Source organism: Penaeus japonicus, unplaced genomic scaffold (genome assembly GCF_977035675.1).
Source record: "Penaeus japonicus unplaced genomic scaffold, GWHDUDI00000001_assembly GWHDUDI00000006, whole genome shotgun sequence".
NCBI lineage: Eukaryota > Metazoa > Arthropoda > Malacostraca > Decapoda > Penaeidae > Penaeus > Penaeus japonicus.
The window spans coordinates 8,076,241-8,096,240 of record NW_028234408.1 but is presented as its reverse complement, the minus strand read 5'-3'; the positions used below and the strand labels follow the sequence as shown (position 1 = coordinate 8,096,240).

The 20,000-nt window shown below is 38.4% G+C and overlaps 1 protein-coding gene across 2 annotated transcripts in view; it reads left to right on the top strand.

Moving 5' to 3' along the window:
- LOC122253058 (uncharacterized) overlaps positions 1 to 20,000 on the top strand; it is a 21,479-nt gene that overhangs the window by 385 nt on the left and 1,094 nt on the right. Inside the window, exons 1-26 of one of the 2 annotated variants that reach the window (XM_043015833.2) lie at positions 3,437 to 3,549; positions 5,780 to 5,943; positions 6,077 to 6,249; positions 6,532 to 6,692; positions 7,127 to 7,286; positions 8,298 to 8,483; positions 8,869 to 8,941; positions 9,204 to 9,427; positions 9,741 to 9,959; positions 10,348 to 10,491; positions 10,969 to 11,136; positions 11,378 to 11,543; positions 11,892 to 12,007; positions 12,437 to 12,520; positions 13,623 to 13,848; positions 14,142 to 14,331; positions 14,817 to 15,000; positions 15,200 to 15,395; positions 15,802 to 16,028; positions 16,377 to 16,541; positions 16,816 to 16,944; positions 17,342 to 17,490; positions 18,357 to 18,447; positions 18,756 to 18,917; positions 19,208 to 19,304; positions 19,802 to 19,909. In XM_043015833.2, the coding sequence (XP_042871767.2) occupies positions 5,853 to 5,943; positions 6,077 to 6,249; positions 6,532 to 6,692; positions 7,127 to 7,286; positions 8,298 to 8,483; positions 8,869 to 8,941; positions 9,204 to 9,427; positions 9,741 to 9,959; positions 10,348 to 10,491; positions 10,969 to 11,136; positions 11,378 to 11,543; positions 11,892 to 12,007; positions 12,437 to 12,520; positions 13,623 to 13,848; positions 14,142 to 14,331; positions 14,817 to 15,000; positions 15,200 to 15,395; positions 15,802 to 16,028; positions 16,377 to 16,541; positions 16,816 to 16,944; positions 17,342 to 17,490; positions 18,357 to 18,447; positions 18,756 to 18,917; positions 19,208 to 19,304; positions 19,802 to 19,909 (3,889 nt within the window). In that variant the 5' untranslated portion in view covers positions 3,437 to 3,549; positions 5,780 to 5,852. Of the gene's footprint in view, positions 1 to 3,436; positions 3,550 to 5,779; positions 5,944 to 6,076; positions 6,250 to 6,531; positions 6,693 to 7,126; positions 7,287 to 8,297; positions 8,484 to 8,868; positions 8,942 to 9,203; positions 9,428 to 9,740; positions 9,960 to 10,347; positions 10,492 to 10,968; positions 11,137 to 11,377; positions 11,544 to 11,891; positions 12,008 to 12,436; positions 12,521 to 13,622; positions 13,849 to 14,141; positions 14,332 to 14,816; positions 15,001 to 15,199; positions 15,396 to 15,801; positions 16,029 to 16,376; positions 16,542 to 16,815; positions 16,945 to 17,341; positions 17,491 to 18,356; positions 18,448 to 18,755; positions 18,918 to 19,207; positions 19,305 to 19,801; positions 19,910 to 20,000 lie in introns of those variants that run through there. The other variant, XM_043015832.2, reaches the window with a different exon arrangement.

The window sequence follows — 20,000 nt, the reverse complement described above, 5'->3', positions numbered from 1 at the left end:
ATATGGGAATGGTATGTGATATGTAAAGATGTCATAAATGAACTCACGTGTATGAGCATGGGAATTTAGCCCTTGGTTTCTTAAATATGCTACAATGGAAAGTTAACCGATGTTTGACTAAGAATCAGTGTCATTTGATATGAAAATCAGAACCACTCACTGTTCACCAGTCAAAATAGAACTAATATGTAATTTTAAAATTACTTAAAGAATTACGAGAGAAAGGTAATGAAGTTCAAGAACATTTAATTCATGAATGGATGATTACACGTACACACGCGCGCGTGTGCGTGCATGCGTATGATGGTGCGCTAGCGTGTGTAGGTCTATAAACACAAGTCATGATGACATGAGTTCCATCTCACAATGTGACGTAAGCTTTATGAAATATGATAGGCTGATTACGTTATCTCTGATATTAACATAAGACATTTTGTACTCCTTATTGTCAACGAGACTATATTAGGTAAGACATGAAACAAATTACAGCTGTTCTTTTTCTAAGAACGTATCCCCTACACCCACGTCTGTTGTCTAATAGTTAGACACATGCATTTACTAGTGACTCGAATGCGAGCTGTACTGTCTCTACTAAACGAGGCATTGTAATGGTGACTTTCATTATGTGTGACTGACTGTTTTTTGTCCGTTGATTTTTGGTGGGTGGCAATAGGGAATTAAGTGTGTACTAAAGAATAAGAGAATATTCTCTGTCTCTCTCTCTCTCTCTCTCTCTCTCTCTCTCTCTCTCTCTCTCTCTCTCTCTCTCTCTCTCTCTCTCTCTCTCTCTCTCTCTCTCGCTCTGTCGCTCTCTCTCTCGCTCTGTCGCTCTCTCGCTCTCGCTCTCGCTCTCTCCCTCCCTCCCTTCCTACCCCCCCTATCTCTCTCTCTTTCTCTCTCTCTCTCTCTCTCTCTCTCTCTCTCTCTCTCTCTCTCTCTCTCTCTCTCTCTTTCTCTTCCTCTCTCTCTCGCTCGCTCGCTCTCTCTCTCTCTCTCTCGCTCTTCCTCTCTCTCTCTCTCCTCTCTCCCTTTGCCTCCTCTCTCTCTCTCTCTCTCTCTCCTCTCTCTCTCTCTCTCTCTCTCTCTCTCTCTCTCTCTCTCTCTCTCTCTCTCTCTCTCGCTCTCTCGCTCACTCTCGCTCTCTCGCTCTCGCTCTCTCTCTCTCTCTCTCCCTCTCCCCCTCCCACCCTCTCCCCCTCCCACCCCCCTCACCTTCAACTTCAACTTCAATTTCTCCTTCTCCTTCTGTCACATATCACCACTGTAAATTGTGCAAAAAAGCTAAATCACATAGTCTCAACCACTACTTGCTTTGCTGTACGGAAACTGCATCCTATCGATCGAACAGCACTGTACAAAGAACATCACTTGTAGATTATATTAATCTTATTATAGACACTGGTCTTGTCTTTGACATGATCAGTGACATAAAAGGTTTTTTACCGACTAGGTAAAACATGTAAATATGTTAACCAGTATAATGCAGCCCCTCAGGTATGTAAGATTTGTGCTTGACTAAGCCCTTTACGCAATAGAAGCTTAGCCAGTTTGGATAGATGCTTGACATCTTACCCTGGCTTTTTGCAGGGCATGTAAATTGTTCTGCAAATAAACTGTATCAAATCAAATCAATCCCTCTCCCCCTCCCACCCCCCTCACCTTCAACTTCAACTTTAATTTCTCCTTCTCCTCCTTCACGTCCACCCTCTCCTTCTCTCCTCTTTTTTCTCTCCCTTCTTCCCACTCACCTACCCCAACCCCCTTCTCTTCCCCTCCCTCCCTCCCTCTTCCTCTTTCCCATTCTCCTTCCCTCTTTCTCTTCCCCTCTTTCTCTCCTTCTCCTTCTCTCCCCCTCTCTCCTCCCTCCCACTCTTTCTCTCCCTCTTCCCTTCTCTCCACCCTCCCTCTCTCTCCCTCTCCCATTCTCCCCACCCTCCCTCTCTTTCCCTCTCCCCTTCTCCCCACCCTCCCTCTCTCTCTCTCTCTCCCCTTCTCCCCACCCTCCCTCCCTCTCCCCTTCTCCTCACCCTCTCTCTCTCTCCTCTTCTCCCCACCCTCTCTCTCTCTCCCCTCTCCGTCTCCTCTCCCTTCTCCACCCTCCTCTCTCTCTCTCCTCTTCTCCCCACCCTCTCTCTCTCTCTCCCTCTCCCCTTCTCCCCCCCCTCTCTCTCTCTCCCTCTCCCCTTCTCCCCACCCTCTCTCTCTCTCCCTCTCCCCTTCTCCCCACCCTCTCTCTCTCTCCCTCTCCCCTTCTCCCCAGCCTCCCTCTCTCTCCCTCTCCCCTTTTCCCCAGCCTCCCTCTCTCTCCCTCTCCCCCCCCCCTCTCTCTCCCTCTCCCCTTCTCCTCACCCTCCCTCTCTCCCCTCTCCCTTCTCTCCCCCCCCTCCTCTCCCTCTCCCCTTCCCACCCTCCCTCTCCCTCTCCCCCTTCTCCTTCCCCTTTCTCCCTCTCTCTCTCCCCCTCTCTCTCTCCCCTCCCCCTCCCCTCCTCCTCTCTCTCTCCTCCCCTTCTCCCCTCCCCCTCTCCCCTCCCCCCCAGCGTCCCTCTCTCTCCCTCTCCCCTTCTCCCCACCCTCCCTCTCTCTCCCTCTCCCCTTTTCCCCAGCCTCCCTCTCTCTCCCTCTCCCCTTCTCCCCAGCCTCCCTCTCTCTCCCTCTCCCCTTCTCCCCACCCTCCCTCTCTCTCCCTCTGCCTTCTCTGTACCCTCGCCCCCCTCCCCCCCTTACTCCTCTCCCTTCCTCCATTACCAAAAGCATTTTTGCACAGTCACGTGGCTAGCCATGTCGCAAATACCCATTGAGGAGAACTGCTAATTTTAGTTTTTTTTTTGTCTTTTTTTTTTTACTGATATTTTTTTTTTCTATTACTGTTGTTTTCTATTAAGTGCAATGATGATGATGATGACATATTATTATTATTATTATTATGATAACTATTATTTTTATTATTATCATAATAATAGTATTATTATTGCTGCCAATACCATTGCCATTATTATTACCATTATCATTATTCACGCTATCGTTGTCCTCCTCCTCATCATCATCGGAAATAATGTACATTAGTGATAGGATGGATAGTGAAAATAAGAACAACAACAACAGCAACAACTATACTGATAATGATGATGATGACGGTGATGATGATGATAGTGATGATAATGATAATGGCAATATTATTATTATCATTATTGTTGTTGCTTTTATTATAAAAGTAATAATAATATTGATACGACAGTAATGATAACAACTATTACAACAATACCACTACTACTACAGCCACACTTACTACTACTACTACTACTTTAATAATAGATTATAATAAAAGTAATGAATAAATAGATTAATAAATAAGCGAATGACAATAATGATGATGGTGATAATAGCAACAACAATGATATCAATCAATTATAATCTTTAGAAGACCAAAAACAAAATAAAAAGGAAAAATGTATTCGAATCTCATCTCGGTACCTTGGGGTTCGGCTTCAAACAAATTCTCTTTTAAGTTTGGAATTGCAGGCCGTATGAAGACTATGAACAAAGAATTGGTAAGAAATGCATTTACATTGCTAGTATGAATGCGTATTTGTATGGATGGTGTATTATTCTATGCAGAGCTGCTATTGTTGAGTAGTTGCATGAAAAGCTTCTGTAAGTGCTTGATTTTTCTATTTACCGATTTGTTTTTCTCGACGCAACCCTATTGATTTGATTCCAGCGATTCTCAAACACGGGCATGTTATTATGAGTACGTTAGACATGGGTGGTGTAGGTTTAGAAATGTAAGGAGAGACTTTCTGGGGGATACAGACGTGGTCGGTTTCGCATGCTCTCTCTCTCTCTCTCTCTTTCCTCTTTCTTCTCTTTCTCTCCTCTCTCTCTCTCCTCTCTCTCTCTCCTCTCTCTCTCTCTCTCTCTCTCTCTCTCTCTCTCTCTCTCTCTCTCTCTCTCTCTCTCTCTCTCTCTCTCTCTCTCTCTCTCTCTCTCTCTCTCTCTCTCTCTCTCTCTCTCTCTCTCTCTCTCTCTCTCTCTCTCTCTCTCTCTCTCTCTCTCTCTCTCTCTCTCTCTTCCCCCTCCCTCCCTCTCTCCCCTTACCAACCTCTCGCTTTTCCCTTCCTCTTTCTCTCTCTCTTTCCCCCTCCCATCTCTCTCCCTTCGTCCTCTTGATGCGTTATAGTGCTTGCGTGGAATCACTGCCTTGTCAAAATCATTCTTGACAGGGAGTGGGCATTGATAAGACTTGTTGGCCAGACACAGATCCTCTTCATAAGGGGAGTTTCAATGGTAAGCCTTCAACTCTTCCAAAGACCACCGCTTGACTGTTCCAATGGTACCTCGTCCGTCCTAGAGTAACGGAGTTTTAGGGTAATGCATCCCTATGTGCTCCTCCCCCCCTATCTAGAAGAATTAGATATGGTTGTCTACTGAGAAAAATTTGCAAACGTTCTTAATCAAGTGCAGTGGCATCCCATAATCCGCACCCCCCCCCCCCCTTCCCTCTTTTTTTTTACACCTTTAGTTATGCCTGTTTTCTGGTAGTTACTTGGAGAGATCCTGTAAAGAAACCTTTCAAGCACAGCATACTTTCAGCAAGTATGTTTTGCAAACAAAGCAAAGTATAGCTTCAACATTACGTCAATCAAAACCGGTGTAGACTTATTCGGTGACCTGACCTGACCAGACATTACTTTGTTAAGGTATCTGTAGCCGTTGATACCCATAGCCACGCCTCTCGGGTATGCATCTCATCTGATATAATTTTCTTTTTTGGGTAAGGATCAAAGCAGAAGGAAGTATAGAGAACGATTCCCGAAGAAAAACACAACCACGTGATGTGTGTTCAAAGATTATTTGAAACAACTACATTGAGATAGGAAGAATGGCGCATTCAGTATGTCCCACAGTTTTCCTAATAGGTATTTTTAGCATTTTGAAGGCATTTCCCCAGTTTTTGATACCATTTTTGATGGTGATTAAGTTTACTAATATGACATCAGTACTAAGTAGGAGATCCAAAGTCAGATTCGTATGGTTTCAGTAAGGAAAAAGGTAAAGGTAATTTTACATGAAGATTTATTTATATTACAGTTTAAGTTATTCTCAATGTATGATGTGTATTACTCTGTTGTAGGGACTCATTTGTTACAAAATGCAGTAACATTTTGAGTCAGGCTAGATCTATAAAACAATAAACTAATTTTATCAAATAAAGAGTCTATTATATCTCAAAACATTAGGATTTAGTGTCCTTATTGCTGTTGTGTTTCAGAGTGAAGTATCAGCAGACTTTGTTCTGATTTTTTTTTTTTATAACAATTGTAAAACTAGGATTAGGAGGAATAGAGAAGGTCATGTGACTAAAGTTTGGGGAAGGTCATGGAAATTGGAAGGGACAGTCATGCAATTAAGAAGGCAGGTCAAAGATTCACCATACTTGAGGTTTGTTAGGAGTTAGTAAAATATTAATGCAAAAAAAAAAAAAAAAAAAAAAAATGTTTTGAATATGCTTTAAAGTCTATTTCATGTTAAGTTCTTATGTATCTTAAAGGCATTTGTGACAAAATCAGACATAATAACACTATACTGACATTATTTGCTATCCACATTAGGTGGCCAATAGATAAGAATATGTGTTGTATTATATAACATCTCATACATTATTAAGAGAAAATAAATCCATCCTATGATCCCTTAACTACAAAAACTCATTACACGCAACTCATGAATCATCAGCACCCATCAAACTCACAAGACCTAATGCCTCCCTTTCTGTTACAGTCTTTGGTACCTGATCGGCACCCCAGAACAACCTAATCACACAACCCCGAGCTAAGACTGCGGGATTCCCACGATGGCACCACAGGAGACCGCAGCAGCAGGAGAGGGAGGGGTGGCTCCTCCCCGACGACTGAAAGTCAAGATTAACAATAAGTATTACACCAGTAGGTATTCAGGGCCTTTTGAGTTATGATTTTGAATGATTTCTAACAGTTTGAGATGCTACCCATATGAAAATTACTGAAAGATGTCACACAAAGGTAAGAAACACATTAATATTTTTATTGCACCACCCAGTTGGACCAGAAGTTTCGAAGACGATGACCCTCGTAGACTTCCTGAGGGAGCAGGTCAAGCTACCAGGAACGAAAGTCCTGTGCAGGGAAGGAGGCTGCGGCGTCTGCACGGTCGTGGCAACTGCACCTGATCCTGAACATGAAGGAGCTTATAAGACTTTCAGTGTGAATGCGGTTAGTCTGCATTTTAGGATTTTTTTTGTACTTCTTCCTTTTGTTTAAGGAATTCTTTTATACTTTTAGATATTGTTGCTTTATCAACATCCAGTGACATGCTTAACATTTCCCTATATTTGAAACATATACCTGTATCAGCTTGGGAATAAAAAAATATCTGAATTAAACAATATTTCATAAAGTTGATATATCATGGAATGTAGCTAGTTAAAAAAAAGGGAATAGAATATTGAATTAATTCACATCCCTCATCTCTCTCTCACTCTCAACGTCATGTAGTGTCAGCTTCTGGTTTATGCCTGTGCTGGCTGGTCCTTTGAGACAGTGGAGTACCTAGGAAATCGCTACGATGGATACCACACGCTCCAGAAAGCTCTCACGGGCTTTTATGGAACTCAGTGCGGTTACTGTTCCCCAGGAATGATCATGACTATGTATGGGTAAGTATTTACAATAAGTAAAAAATTATATATAGATAAAATTAAATGATGATTTGAGTTACATGTTCTGACTGACTTTTCTTTGTAGCTTTGTTTCTTTTGGACCAGGATTACTGTATAAGTCTATTCTTCCCAATATTAGAATAATGCAAACCTTATGGTGAGTCAGAAAATCTAAAGACTTTTTTCTTAGGATTTTTTTTAGGATTGAAGAAAGGGAATATGCTTTAAGGTTAGACAAATCTCTTGGTCTTTCTTGCAGGCGATACAAGAAGTAAATTTTTAGTGAAGAATCCTTTATCTATTTTTAAAGTGTTGATGCACACTAATCAGATTTCAGTAATTAATGATTGTAGGATGAATAATAGATCTCTCTTACTGTTGCTTTCAATTCATCAGGCACTTTCAGTTAATCAATCACTCTCAATTTGCAGACAGTTGAAATCTTCAGGATCACTGACAGCTGCCCAAGTGGAGGAATCTTTGGACGGAAACCTTTGCCGATGCACTGGCTATCGCCCCATTCTCGATGCCTTCAAATCTCTTGCTGAAGACGGAGACCAATGCTTGAAGGATAAACTTGTTGATATTGAGGTGTGTTTGTGACTCTCTCTGTCTCTGTCTGTCTCTCCATCTCTCCGTCTCTCTGTCTCTCCCTCCATCTCTCCCTCTGTCTCTCCCTCCATCTCTCCCTCTGTCTCTCCCTCCATCTCTCCCTCTGTCTCTCCCTCCATCTCTCCCTCTGTCTCTCCCTCCATCTCTCCCTCCATCTCTCGCTCCATCTCTCCCTCCCTCTCTCTCTCCCTTCCTCCCTCCCTCTCTCCCTCCTCCCTCTCCTCCTATTCTCTCCCTCCTCCTCCTTCTCTCCCTCCCTCCCTCCCAACCTCCCTCCCTCCCTCCTCTCCTCCTCCCTCCCTCCCTCCCTCCCTCCCTCCCTCCCTCCCTCACTCACTCACTCACTCACTCACTCACTCACTCTCACTCTCTCACTCTCTCTCTCTCTCTCTCTCTCTCTCTCTCTCTCTCTCTCTCTCTCTCTCTCTCTCTCTCTCTCATTCTCACTCTCTCACTCTCTCTCACTCACTCTCACTCACTCTCACTCACTCACTCACTCACTCACTCACTCACTCACTCACTCACTCACTCACTCACTCACTCACTCACTCACTCTCTCTCTCTCTCTCTCTCTCTCTCTCTCTCTCTCTCTCTCTCTCTCTCTCTCTCTTGTAAAGATAAAAATAATATAAATTATTTTTTCAATTACATATAGACAGAGGTAAGGATGAGAAAAATATTATTGAGAATAAATATTGTAACTATTCAATTATTTATCCAATTCAAGATATTTTAGAGGATAGGGCAAAGAAAGAAGTTACTCTTTAGATAACTAAGAAGAAAGAACAAAAGATTGCATTTACAATAAACTTTTAGTCAGGAGGGGGAAGATAATAATAATAACAATATTAATAAAAGATTCACCAATTTTTCAAAAAACAGAAAAGTCAAAGATTAGCGAGGGAAGAGCCGTATAAGTATACTCGCATACTTTTTCGTATAAGTAACATAATTGAAAAAGAAGTTAAAACACATATCCTACAATTACAGGAAGCAAACAGAGCCAGGTGTCCTAAGACTGGTAATGCTTGTAAGGGTAAGTGTGGATCCAGCAAAAAGGAGGATGAATCCAGTTGTAAAAATGGACAAGGGAACCAAGCCGATGCCGACCCCATAGAGGAGGAGGTTGCATTTACTGATGGTGGAATCCAGTGGTACCGACCTCTCACCCTTGTGGTATGTGGCGCAGAGTACTTAAATATGTTGTGAATCATAGTATTATTAAGTGTGGAAAGTTGATTTGGACACGTTTAGACATGTCCCAAAGTTTGTCTAGTTTATGAGGTTGATTTTATCTGTTAATGATGTATTTTATGCAAAACTTGCTTTGAAGAAAGTTACATGCATTTGATGTATAAGATTATATATGCAGAGTATTTGATATAAAATCACCATCAGACAAGTTAGATTTTTTTTCTGTTTTATTCTCATGTAATACTTTTTTGGAATAAAAACTTGGAGAAGAATTTATGAATTTACCATATATAATTATATGCATCAGGCATTTATAATCTCCATTGAATATAGTAGATTTTTTAAATTTCCTATTCATCTTTTTCAGGGAGTAAGAAATGCAATGAAGAAAATCCAAAGAGATGAAAAGTATTGTATTGTTGTAGGAAATACTGGACAAGGTACTTATTCGTCTAGTACTAATTTTATGTATTTAAAATATAAATTAATTTAATCATTGCAAAGAAATAGTTTGGTTCACCATGTTACCTATGAGGGATATATACAGAGACTTAAGGAGATCCTAAATATCATATCTTTGTGTTTCAAAATATCCTATGATGGAACAAGACACAACAATATATACATATATATATTTTTTTTTCTGTTCTATCAAATAGTATATATCCACTCTGACACAATCACTACATCCTCTTGATCCAGGTGTGTACAAAGAAGATGGCCCATATACAACGTACATCAGCACAAACGCAGTAAAGGCATTATACAACATCTCAGTAGGTGAGCCACTTGTCCTTGGAGCTAACGTTAGCCTCAGCCGGGCTATTGAAGTGTTCCAACATGTGGCCAATACGTACCCGAATTACAGGTACCTGGACACCCTCGTCCGGCACTGGAAATTAGTGGCAAATGTGTCAGTGCGGAATGTAAGTACCCTGTTTCTGTTTCTTTTAGTTTATTTATTTGTTAGTACAGTTATCTTTCTTTTTTTATAATAATTTTTCATTTTCTTTTCTTTTCCCATTATTTCTTCATGGTCAGAATCTCAATGTGATTCCTTTATTATACCAGTCCATTTAAAGTCTTGCTTCATTGCTTCACTGATAGACACAGTTAGACATTGGTTCTGTACCAAAATCTTACACAATAAAGGATGTAATGTATCTCACCATGTTTGATTTCCTTTACCCTACAAATGATACAAAAATTCAGTTAATATCCTTTGATTGCTTTTCACAGACAGGAAGTTGGGCAGGTAACCTCATGCTGAAGCACAAGCATCATGAATTCCCATCCGATATCTTCCTGACGCTGCTAGCTGTTGATGCCCAGCTGACCCTCATTCATGCAGATACAACAGACACGTTACAGGTGGATCTCGAGACCTTCCTGACAACAGACATGTCGAGACGACTTATCACAGCTGTGACTCTATCCCCCATGGCCCAAGACACTCAGGTAATCAAAGTTTGTTGATGATAAAAGGTGATATGAGATCAAGGAATTAGTAAGAGAGGGCTTATAAAAATGTGCTGTTCTTGATGTTTAGTGGATGTGTAGTATGTGATGTGATGATTTTACTGATTCAGGTATTTTGATTTTCTTTTTTAATATAAGATTTCTCTATTCCAAACTTCATTTATATATTATCAGTTAAAGATTGGATTTAGCAAAATATATCCATAGTCCCAAACCAACTCGGACATAAAAGTAAAAAGGAAGTTTATGAAAAATTATATATTTTCAAATAATTGTAAATGTAAAACTAATAACACATACTTATAAGAAAAATATTACATATTTAGAATGCACATCATTATAATACTCTTTTGTTTCTTTATTTCAGTTCCGGACATATAAGATCACTCCCAGAACTGTGAATGCACATGCATATGTTAATGCGTGTTTCAAAATACGAGTCGATCCCGAGGATGGGTTTAAGGTCATCGGGAATCCAACTATAGTTTATGGAGGAATTAACCCAGATTTTGTGAGTCCAGGATTTTAACCCCTAAAGGACACACTATTTTACAATTTGATGCATGAATGTAATTCAGTCTGCACAAAAAAACTTCATTGTATTTTAGAATCTATAGATCAAAATCTCAATAAGACTTGAAAACATACCTATAATTTTCTGGCTTCCTGTGAAATATTGGTAAAGGTTGTCCATGTCTCCACCTAAGCATTATTAAAAATAGTATGCATGTCCTTAAAGGGTTTAGAGATAGATGTGATCTTATAACCTGTTTTCTTTTTGTTTGATCTTTATGATATATAATTGATAGTTCAGGTTAATTCAATAACTATTATTTAAATTGTCAAATATTTTTTTTCATATAAGATGAATCTGTTCTAAAGTACATTCAGATATTGATGATAGTTATGAATAATATTGATGACATATCTCAATGAGCCAAAGTCTATCCAACTATTTGAAACTCACTATTGCAACCAACAATTTCAGATCCACGCAAAGCAGACCGAGTCTTTCTTGAGAGGCCGTAGTTTATTGCAAGTCCCAACCATCGTAAAAGCTGCAAGACTCTTAGGCAAGGAGGTAAAGCCCGACGCCCAGCCACAAGATGCGTCACCCCAATACAGGAAGTCTTTGGCGCAGAACCTGCTGTACAAGGTATGCCGAACGTTTTAATTCTTGCCCTCTCTTCATTCTTTACTCTCCATTTTCCCTCCACATTTTGAGTGTTGAAAATGAGCCTACAATAATGTAGTTAAAAAAAAAATAATAAAATAAAATTAATAAAGATAAATAAATAAAATAAATAAATAAAATAAAATTGGGTAACTGTCACTGTAGTCAGTGATATATTATATCAATAAATTATGATATCATCCACATCAAATTTCTCTCCAAGGCGATTGTCTCAATCCTCGGAGACAAAGTGAGCAACGAGATTGTCAGTGGCGGCACCATGCTAGAGAGACCCTTGTCCTCCGGCCAGCAAGAATTTGACATGAACAGAGACATGTGGCCTGTTGGCAAGGCTATACCCAAAGTCGAGTCTGCCACACAGATATCGGGTAAGTCAGTAATGCGTGATTTATTTTGTTGTTGTTGTTGATTGGTTTGGTGTGGGGAGGATAGATATAGCTATGAAATAATTTTTGTTGCTGGCAATGAGAATTTTCCTTTTTTTTCTTGTTCCTGTAATGTGTTTTAGAATTATCTATTTCTCTTTACTTTTTTTCTGGTTTCCTCTTCAATATGACTTAACATTATCATCACACAACAAGCTTTGAGAAATGACAGATATAGCAGTAATAAGTAGCAGATGAATGTAGTAATACATCATATATAGTCAATAAATATAATAAAGGAATCAATATGATGAAAAGGTATGATTCTTTACTTTGACCCTTGGCACTTAGGAGAGGCTGTGTACATGGACGACATACCAACATTGCCCGGTGAACTTCATGGTGCCTTCGTACAGACAAAATATGCAAAAGCTAAGCTGAAGTCTGCTGATGCGTCAGAGGCCCTGGTGAGTTTAGCAATACTGTGCTCTTTGGAAATTATTTGAGCCTGATAGAAATGCGACGGATATCACGAAGTGGGTCATTGGAACAAATTAAAAGGATAATCACAATGATAATGTGTCTAGCTTCTACACATTTGCAACATATTTAGAAGGATTTTTTTTGTTTTTATTGATTTATTTATTCTGTTTTTGATTTGTTTACTTTTTTTTCACTTTACTCTACTTTAATTCAACTCAAGTGAATTTTCCTTTTAAATTTGATTTGATTCAATTTATTTTTTGGAGAGGATGGTGTATCTAGTATCGACCATATTCTCAGCATATCCCAATAGGATTAATGTGTTATGAATAAAAAAAAAAAAAAAAAGTTTTAAAAATTTATGCATTTGAGAAATTATGATTTCTAAGACAACATTTTTCACTTGATTTCAGAGGATACCTGGCGTTGTTGCTTACATCAACGCGAGTGACATTCCCGGCAAAAACTCGTTTTACCCTGGCGGAGGACCTGACCCGGTATGTTGACCATGAAATGAATCCTGGCAAATGAAGTGATAGTTCTAACAGGATCATGTATTGATCACTTATTCTTGATGTATTTCAGCTCTTGTGGGTTTTTTAAAGATCACAGTAATGTCAACTTTCAGGAAGAAGATACTGTTATGATGCATTCATTAAAGAAAAAAGAAGGTTAGACCAAATATATATTAACCCATTGCAGACGGAGATAAATTTGCTTGCCCAGCCTCCAGGATAGGTTTTATTTTAGAGAGAGACCGCTTGAAGCAATATAATTTGAAGCATCCCAGTCTCTTTCAGTCATTCATTGTAAAACTAGAGCGGTTTTTGTGTTTTATTTTTTGTGTGTTTTACTGAGTTTAGAGACTTATATGTGCCATATGACAGGCTCTATCAGTGCTGCAGTTGACTAAAATTGTAGTATATTATCCATATTAGCTCATTATTTTTTTTATACTCAATGTGATAGAAGTATTTCTGTTTTATGGGAGGACTAAAGGCAACTTTATTTTTTCTTATTTTTGTGCTGTTATGAACGAATACGAAACATATAACCACCTACAATAAAGATAACAACAAGAGGTAGGGAAGAGGAATGAAACCTGTGCTTATGACTGTGAGTGCCACATTGAAAGGCATCCATATTGGCACAGGAGCACATTTTAGACACTGGGTATGGATTGAGTCACCTTCCTCTTCTCGTTCTGCCTGCACATCCTTCATCAGCGGTACTTTAGAGCAAGGGTTCATAAACTTAGTGTGTGCCATCGCTCTATAGGGTGCCATTCAAGGCTCTCTCACCTGCTGGTGCTAGGAAAAAGTGGTGCCATCTAGGTTTTGGACGTTAAGCTTGCACGATATTATGGTAATTATAGTAATTAGGACTGCAGTAGCCATCATCACTCATTCCTTTTTCATAGCAAAATAAAATAGCACAGTGATCCAAAATCCCCGAACGTCGTGTACGTCATGACGCCCGTCGTCAGGCCAAAGCTCCTACGTCATGTATGTCATGACACCCGTACGCAATGGGTTAACATACAAAAGAGAAAGAATGTGACAATAAAAAAAACATAACTTCCATTTTATAAAATTACAGGTTTTCATCGATGAGCAAGTGAGATATGCTGGCCAAGCAGTGGGTCTCATTGTGGCTAACGATCGTGAAACTGCTGTCCGTGCAGCCAAACTCGTCAATGTTGAATATGAAGATATTGCAAAGCCTGCACTCACAATTGTAGAGGCTTTGCAGGAGGGCCGAGAGGAAGTAGCAGTCAACATCATGACGGGAAAGCGTGAACCACATTCTCTAGGGGACGTAGAGGGTAAGAGAAGTAGTTTCGTCCTTGTTCTTTGAGAAAGATCGTGATCATGATGATTTTTTTTTTTTCAGGTGCTGGCATTTACTTGCAGTATATATTCTTATTATCAAAAGTCAAAAAGCAAAGGCATCAAGTCATTCAAGAATCATCAAGAATATTATCCAAACATTCTTAGGAACATCTTGGAAATCAAATCAAATCTTAGTTCCGCACTTGTGATATTGTAGATTAAGTCCTACATGATTTAGGGTTATCAAAATAAAGACTAGATCATTCCTTTTCTAACATCCCACCAGAGGGATTTAAGGAAGTGAAACACAAGCTGAAAGGCGAATTACAACAGGGAAGTCAGTTCCACCTGACTATGGAAGCCATTGCCGCCCGCGTTGTTCCGACAGAAGATGGATATGACGTGTTCAGCACAACACAGTGGCCAACGCAGACCCAGTCATCAGTGGCAGAGGTGCTGGACATCCCTGCACATTGGTATGACCTGTGTTCCTGGATTACTTTGGTATATGATGATATATATTTATAAGCGTTTTTTTTTCAATGTAATCTTGTTTGATGTGTAATTATGATGATGAATTTTATTTGTATTCTTTTTCGGCATGTAACAGTATAAATTCTTAGTACCCAGAAGACTGTTGCAGTCACTAAAGCTGGGAACAGTTGGCTAGTTGTGTGAAATTCATGTTTTCCATTTCATTCCATGAATGTAGAAAGAAATGTAAAAATCCATCTTATCAAGGGTTTGGCTGTACTAATAGGGTCAAAGATGCAGAATCTGTTTATCATTAGATGTTTTAGACTATTTTTGATCAGGTATTTGTAGAAACTAAGAAATAGAAAGGCTGTTGGTTCCATATGCTTTATTTCTCTCTCTCTGTATTTTTGCATTCCACATGCTTCATATTTTTCTCTCTTTTTATGCTTGTACATAATATTCATCTCTCTATGTATTTCCACAGCATAAATGTGTCAGTAAGACGCATTGGTGGGGGATATGGCGGCAAAATCACCCGTCAGCATGTTGTGTCTTCAGCGGCAGCTGTAGCATCACGCAAGCTAAGATGTCCCGTGAGGATTGTTGTTGACCTCAACACACACATGAGTCTTGTAGGATGGCGAGAGCCCTACCTCTCAAAGTATGAGGTAAGATTTGGGTGATAATGTTACTTGACGGCCACTTAAGTTGACTTTTATTCTCTGCTTATGGAAGAAATACGTATTTTGATGTGATTTTGAGAGGAGTATTGTATTGTCTTTGGTGTTATGAGCATTCTCCTATTTTTCAAGTTTTCCATTTTTATTGCAGTGATATAATTTCATTGATTTTACTCACTTATTATAGGTTGGTTTCGATGACGATGGCAAGCTCCAAGCCCTTAGAGTGGATATGTTCTCAGATGCAGGCCATGTTCCTAATGAGGCCTCAGTGGGATTCCTGGCAGGACCTGTCCAGAATGCCTATCATGTCCCTAACCTGCTCTTCAGGCCGGTCATTGTTCGGACTGATACAGCTGCCAACACCTGGTGTCGTACCCCAGGTAAATAGCTCAGTTTTGGTGTCATTAAAGGGCTATTGCTGTAATTGAAGAATTTTGTAGAGCCATGTTGGATTTGTCCACAAAATAGATTTGTTTGATGTTTTGAGGTACTTTATATGTCATGTCAGACAATTTCCATGAATGGAATAGTAAATGGTTTAATTAGTTGCAAGATATTTGTTTTGTGTAGCAATATTCACTGGATATATGATAAAGTTTAGCAATTCCACATTTATAGATCCAGATTGGGAATCCTTTGATTATCTCTATATTCTTTTACAACTTCTAATTTTCAGTGTTATATAGATTGCTCTCTGCTTGATATGACTGGGCTTATTCCTCTCACTTGATAGAAAACATAACAGTCTGACTCTTGTAAGTACTACACCAATCCCATTTCCTATAGGCACTGTTGAAGCACTGGCAACCATCGAGAACATATTAGAACACATTGCCAACTATCTCAAAAAGGATCCCCTGGAAGTGCGTATGTTGAACATGGTGAAGCCTGAAGTGCCACGCCTCATGGCACCTCCACTTGAGAGGAACGTGGTCTTGGATGAAATCCTTCCATTACTCAAGCAGAAGGCCATGTATGAGCAGAGAAAGGAGGAAGTGGAGGCCTTCAATAAGGTTATTTGAGCTATCATTTGAGCTTTTTTTCATATGTTTATTGTTTAGGTTATTCCATATCAGAGTGATTTTTTTATATTGACGTATGAGTTGTTTTTTTCGTAGTGACTGTGAAGTTGGTTATGTATCTTTCAGTTTTGGTTTTATGGATGTCAATAATGACTTTGAATGCTTAGTATACAACAGGCAGTTATTTCATTCTTGATTTAAATTTCAAATAACTATAATACCAAAGAATATCAGAAAAAATTGTCAATGAGATTGTATTTTACCTGAGAATTCCATCCATTTAATCCAGGGAAAATATCTTCTATATTTCCATTACACTTTTGATTTAAAATTCCACAGGCAAATCGTTGGAAGAAGAGAGGCCTGTCGATTGTGCCACTTTGGTATGGTTTCAACTACCCTTCCATGTTTCGGTATGGAATTCAGGTCTCCATCTATGAGCATGATGGTACAGTAGCTGTGACACATGGTGGTATTGAGATGGGACAAGGTATCAATACCAAGGTATGTTTTTAGGAGATTTGTCAACCCCTTTGATTATAAGTTACATGTAGTGTATTCATTTGGTTAGAAAGATGACTTTAGTATATCTAGGTTATTTTTTAGATTTATATTCTTCTTTTGTGACTGAAAATATTGTGTTGTGTATGATAATGAAGTATAAAATCAGAAACTCAAAGCTTTGCAAACTAATAAGGAATATTTATATCAGCTGAATGAGACTCAATACTTTGATGTCGTGGTATTGAATGTTTATTTTTATTTGTGTATTTATCAGGTGGCTCAAGTTGCTGCACACGCTTTGGAAATTCCTATTGAAAAGGTGATCATCAAGGCTTCGGACACAACTGTTGGTGCAAACTCCATAGTAACAGGAGGGTCTTTTGGAACAGACATTTGCTGTCACGTGAGTTTCAGTGCTGTTAGTTTAAAGTTGATATTTAACTTATTGAATATTGCATCATTTGTTTTACTTGTACTTCTATTTTGCAACATTTCTACTCTTCTTTTATTTTTCACTTGATTACAGGAATGTCAGTTAAAAGGAGTATATATATATATATATATATATATATATATATATATATATTATATATATATATATATATATATATATATATATATATATATATATATATATATATATATATATATATATATATATATATATATATATATATATATGATACATTCTATCATGCTTCCTCCCTATTTCATTCCACTCTCTTGAAAATGCTACATATCTCTTTTATCATCCTTCCATATAAAGATAAAGAGAGGAATTCTTCTCTTTCATTTCTCAGGGCACAAAAATAGCCTGTGAAGCTCTTCGTCAGAGGATAGATGCAATTAAGGAGGAGGAATTGAAGAAGGACGCCAATAAGGAGTTGACTTGGGAGGAGCTCATCAGAATGTGTCACATGAGAGATGTGGACTTGTGCGAGCGCTATTGGTATGACTCCGTTGCATTGCATTATTTGATTAGCTTGAATTTGGTATGGTGTTAGTACAATCTTATGAAAGAAGAAGAATCCAATGTAAAAATGATGAGTTAGATATAAGATGAGACTTCTTGAGGTAAACTAGTTTTGCGTATAGTGGGTATTTCTACTATTTGATGAATAACACTTCATTTTGTCTGTTTTCTGGTTTTAATGGGTGATTTTGGTTCAGTAATTTTACATTATCATGCAGAATTTCTACCAAATTTTGGTTTCTGTTTATGACAGTAAAATTGGCAGTAAAATTGTGAAAATCAATAAACTTCTTTTTAGCAATAATGTAAGTGGAGTAAAATCGTTTTTTGTAAACTCATAAAAGCTTTCTTTTTTGTAAACTCATAAAAGCTTTCTTTTTTGTAAACTCATAAAAGCTTTCTTTTTTGTAAACTCATAAAAGCTTTCTTTTTTGTAAACTCATTGAGGTTGCAGCAAAGTTGAGAGTATTGATTATAACAATGAAATATTACTGCAATCTAATACTGCAAACTCTTTAGAACATTAGATACAACATGCATTTAGTGTAGAAAGATAGTGAAAGAAATATAGTTATAAATCAAAATCTATGTATAGATTCCAGAATTACATTATTCAGTTATAACACTGCAACTTGCCTTCATCCATTCTTTATCATTTATCCTTGGAAGATTAATTACCAATAAATAACAAGACTGCTAGGAAGGAGCCACCTTTATCGATAGTAAAAAGCTTAGTCCATAAGTGAGGAAATTCAAGGAATGTACCAATTATAAAACCTAACAACTTGAAGATGTTTTTATTATTATTTCTTTTTTTTTTCTCCAAAAAATGATGAAAATAGGACCGCTGGGAAGGAACACCCTCAACGCTACGACATCTGGGCTGCCTGTTGCCTCGAAGTTGAAATTGATGTCCTCACTGGACAGTACTTGGTTAGTTCATGACTTTGTTTATGGAAATGTTATGATGTTATGGCTTGGTTGGTTGGTTAATCATGAATTATTTATTTTATTCGGAGGATTTCTTGATGTATAGATTTTTTTTTTTTTTTTTTTTTTTTTTTTTTTTTTTTTGTAAGCTTTAGGTACATGGTTTGGTAATTTTGTTCTACTGTTTTGGTGTTATCTTTTTTTTTCATCTGAAATCTGTATTTTTTTCTCAATCTGTTCAATATTTCCATGCCTTATGTATATACAGTATCTGTGTTCTATTAATCACAATACATATGGTTTTCCGACAGCTCCATCGTGCGGATATAGTTGAGGACTGTGGGAAAAGCATGAACCCTTTTGTGGACATTGGGCAGGTAGAGGGGGCCTTTATCATGGGCGTTGGTCTCTACACCTCTGAGCTGGTGAAGTTCAACGTGGAAACGGGTGAAAAGCTCTCCAATGGAACCTGGGTATGTTTTGTGTGTGTGTGTGTGTGTGTGTGTGTGTGTGTGTGTGTTTGTGTGTGTGTTTGTGTGTGTGTTTGTGTGTGTGTTTGTGTTTGTGTGTGTGTGTGTGTGTGTGTGTGTGTGTGTTTTGTTGATGGATATGGCTGTAGCTGTGTCAGAAAAATATATTTTGAACTATTTATTGTGTCAAATATCAATATTAAGGATGGAGGAACTTGTTTATCTTGACAATGGCTTATAATCATCCTCATCAAAACATCATAATTTTTGAAATTACACACTTTCCTTTGCAGGAATACAAACCACCCACAGCACTGGACATTCCTGTTGATATGAGGGTGACTCTCCTCCCTAATGCTTCAAACCCTTATGGTGTCTTGGGATCCAAAGGTATGAAGGAATGGAATTTTCATTCCTGTTGCTCCAGGAATATTGAGATGCCATACATTATTTAATATCACTACAGTGAAATAATAGGTGTACTGAGATCCAAGAGTAAAACTGCTTACATAATCTTTGATTGTGATAACTCTTTGGAGCCATTTTAACACTAAGAGAAGCTTTGTAAAACAGCTCTTTCACAATGTAGAAAACATCTGGAACTACCTTCAGATTAATGGTCTCATTCTCAGCCAAATTTTCCGTAAGATTATGTAATAAATTAATAATCCATCTCTTTCTCTTGTAATGTTATGTTTCTTCTTTTTTCCTATTTTCTCTGTCTTAGTCTCTGTTTATCTCCTTGCCTTCTTTTTCTTCCTCTCCCTTTATCCTTTATCTTTCCTCCATTTACTTTGCTCTCCTCTCCTTTCGCTATCTGTTCTTTCCCTTTCGACTTTGAGAGCATGCAGTCTCAGCCTAATTATGCAATCATCGTGCCTTCACAGCCACTGGGGAACCGGCTCTCTGCTTCTCCTACGTGGTTGTCACTGCCCTTCGCCAAGCCATTGCAGCCTTCCGAGCAGAGAATGGGAATGAAGACTGGTTTGATATGCGTAAGTTTGCAATCATCTTTTGTTGGTGGAAGGTTAATCTGTGTATACTTTAATAATTTTTTTCATGTGGTAGGAGGCAAAATTTTATTGT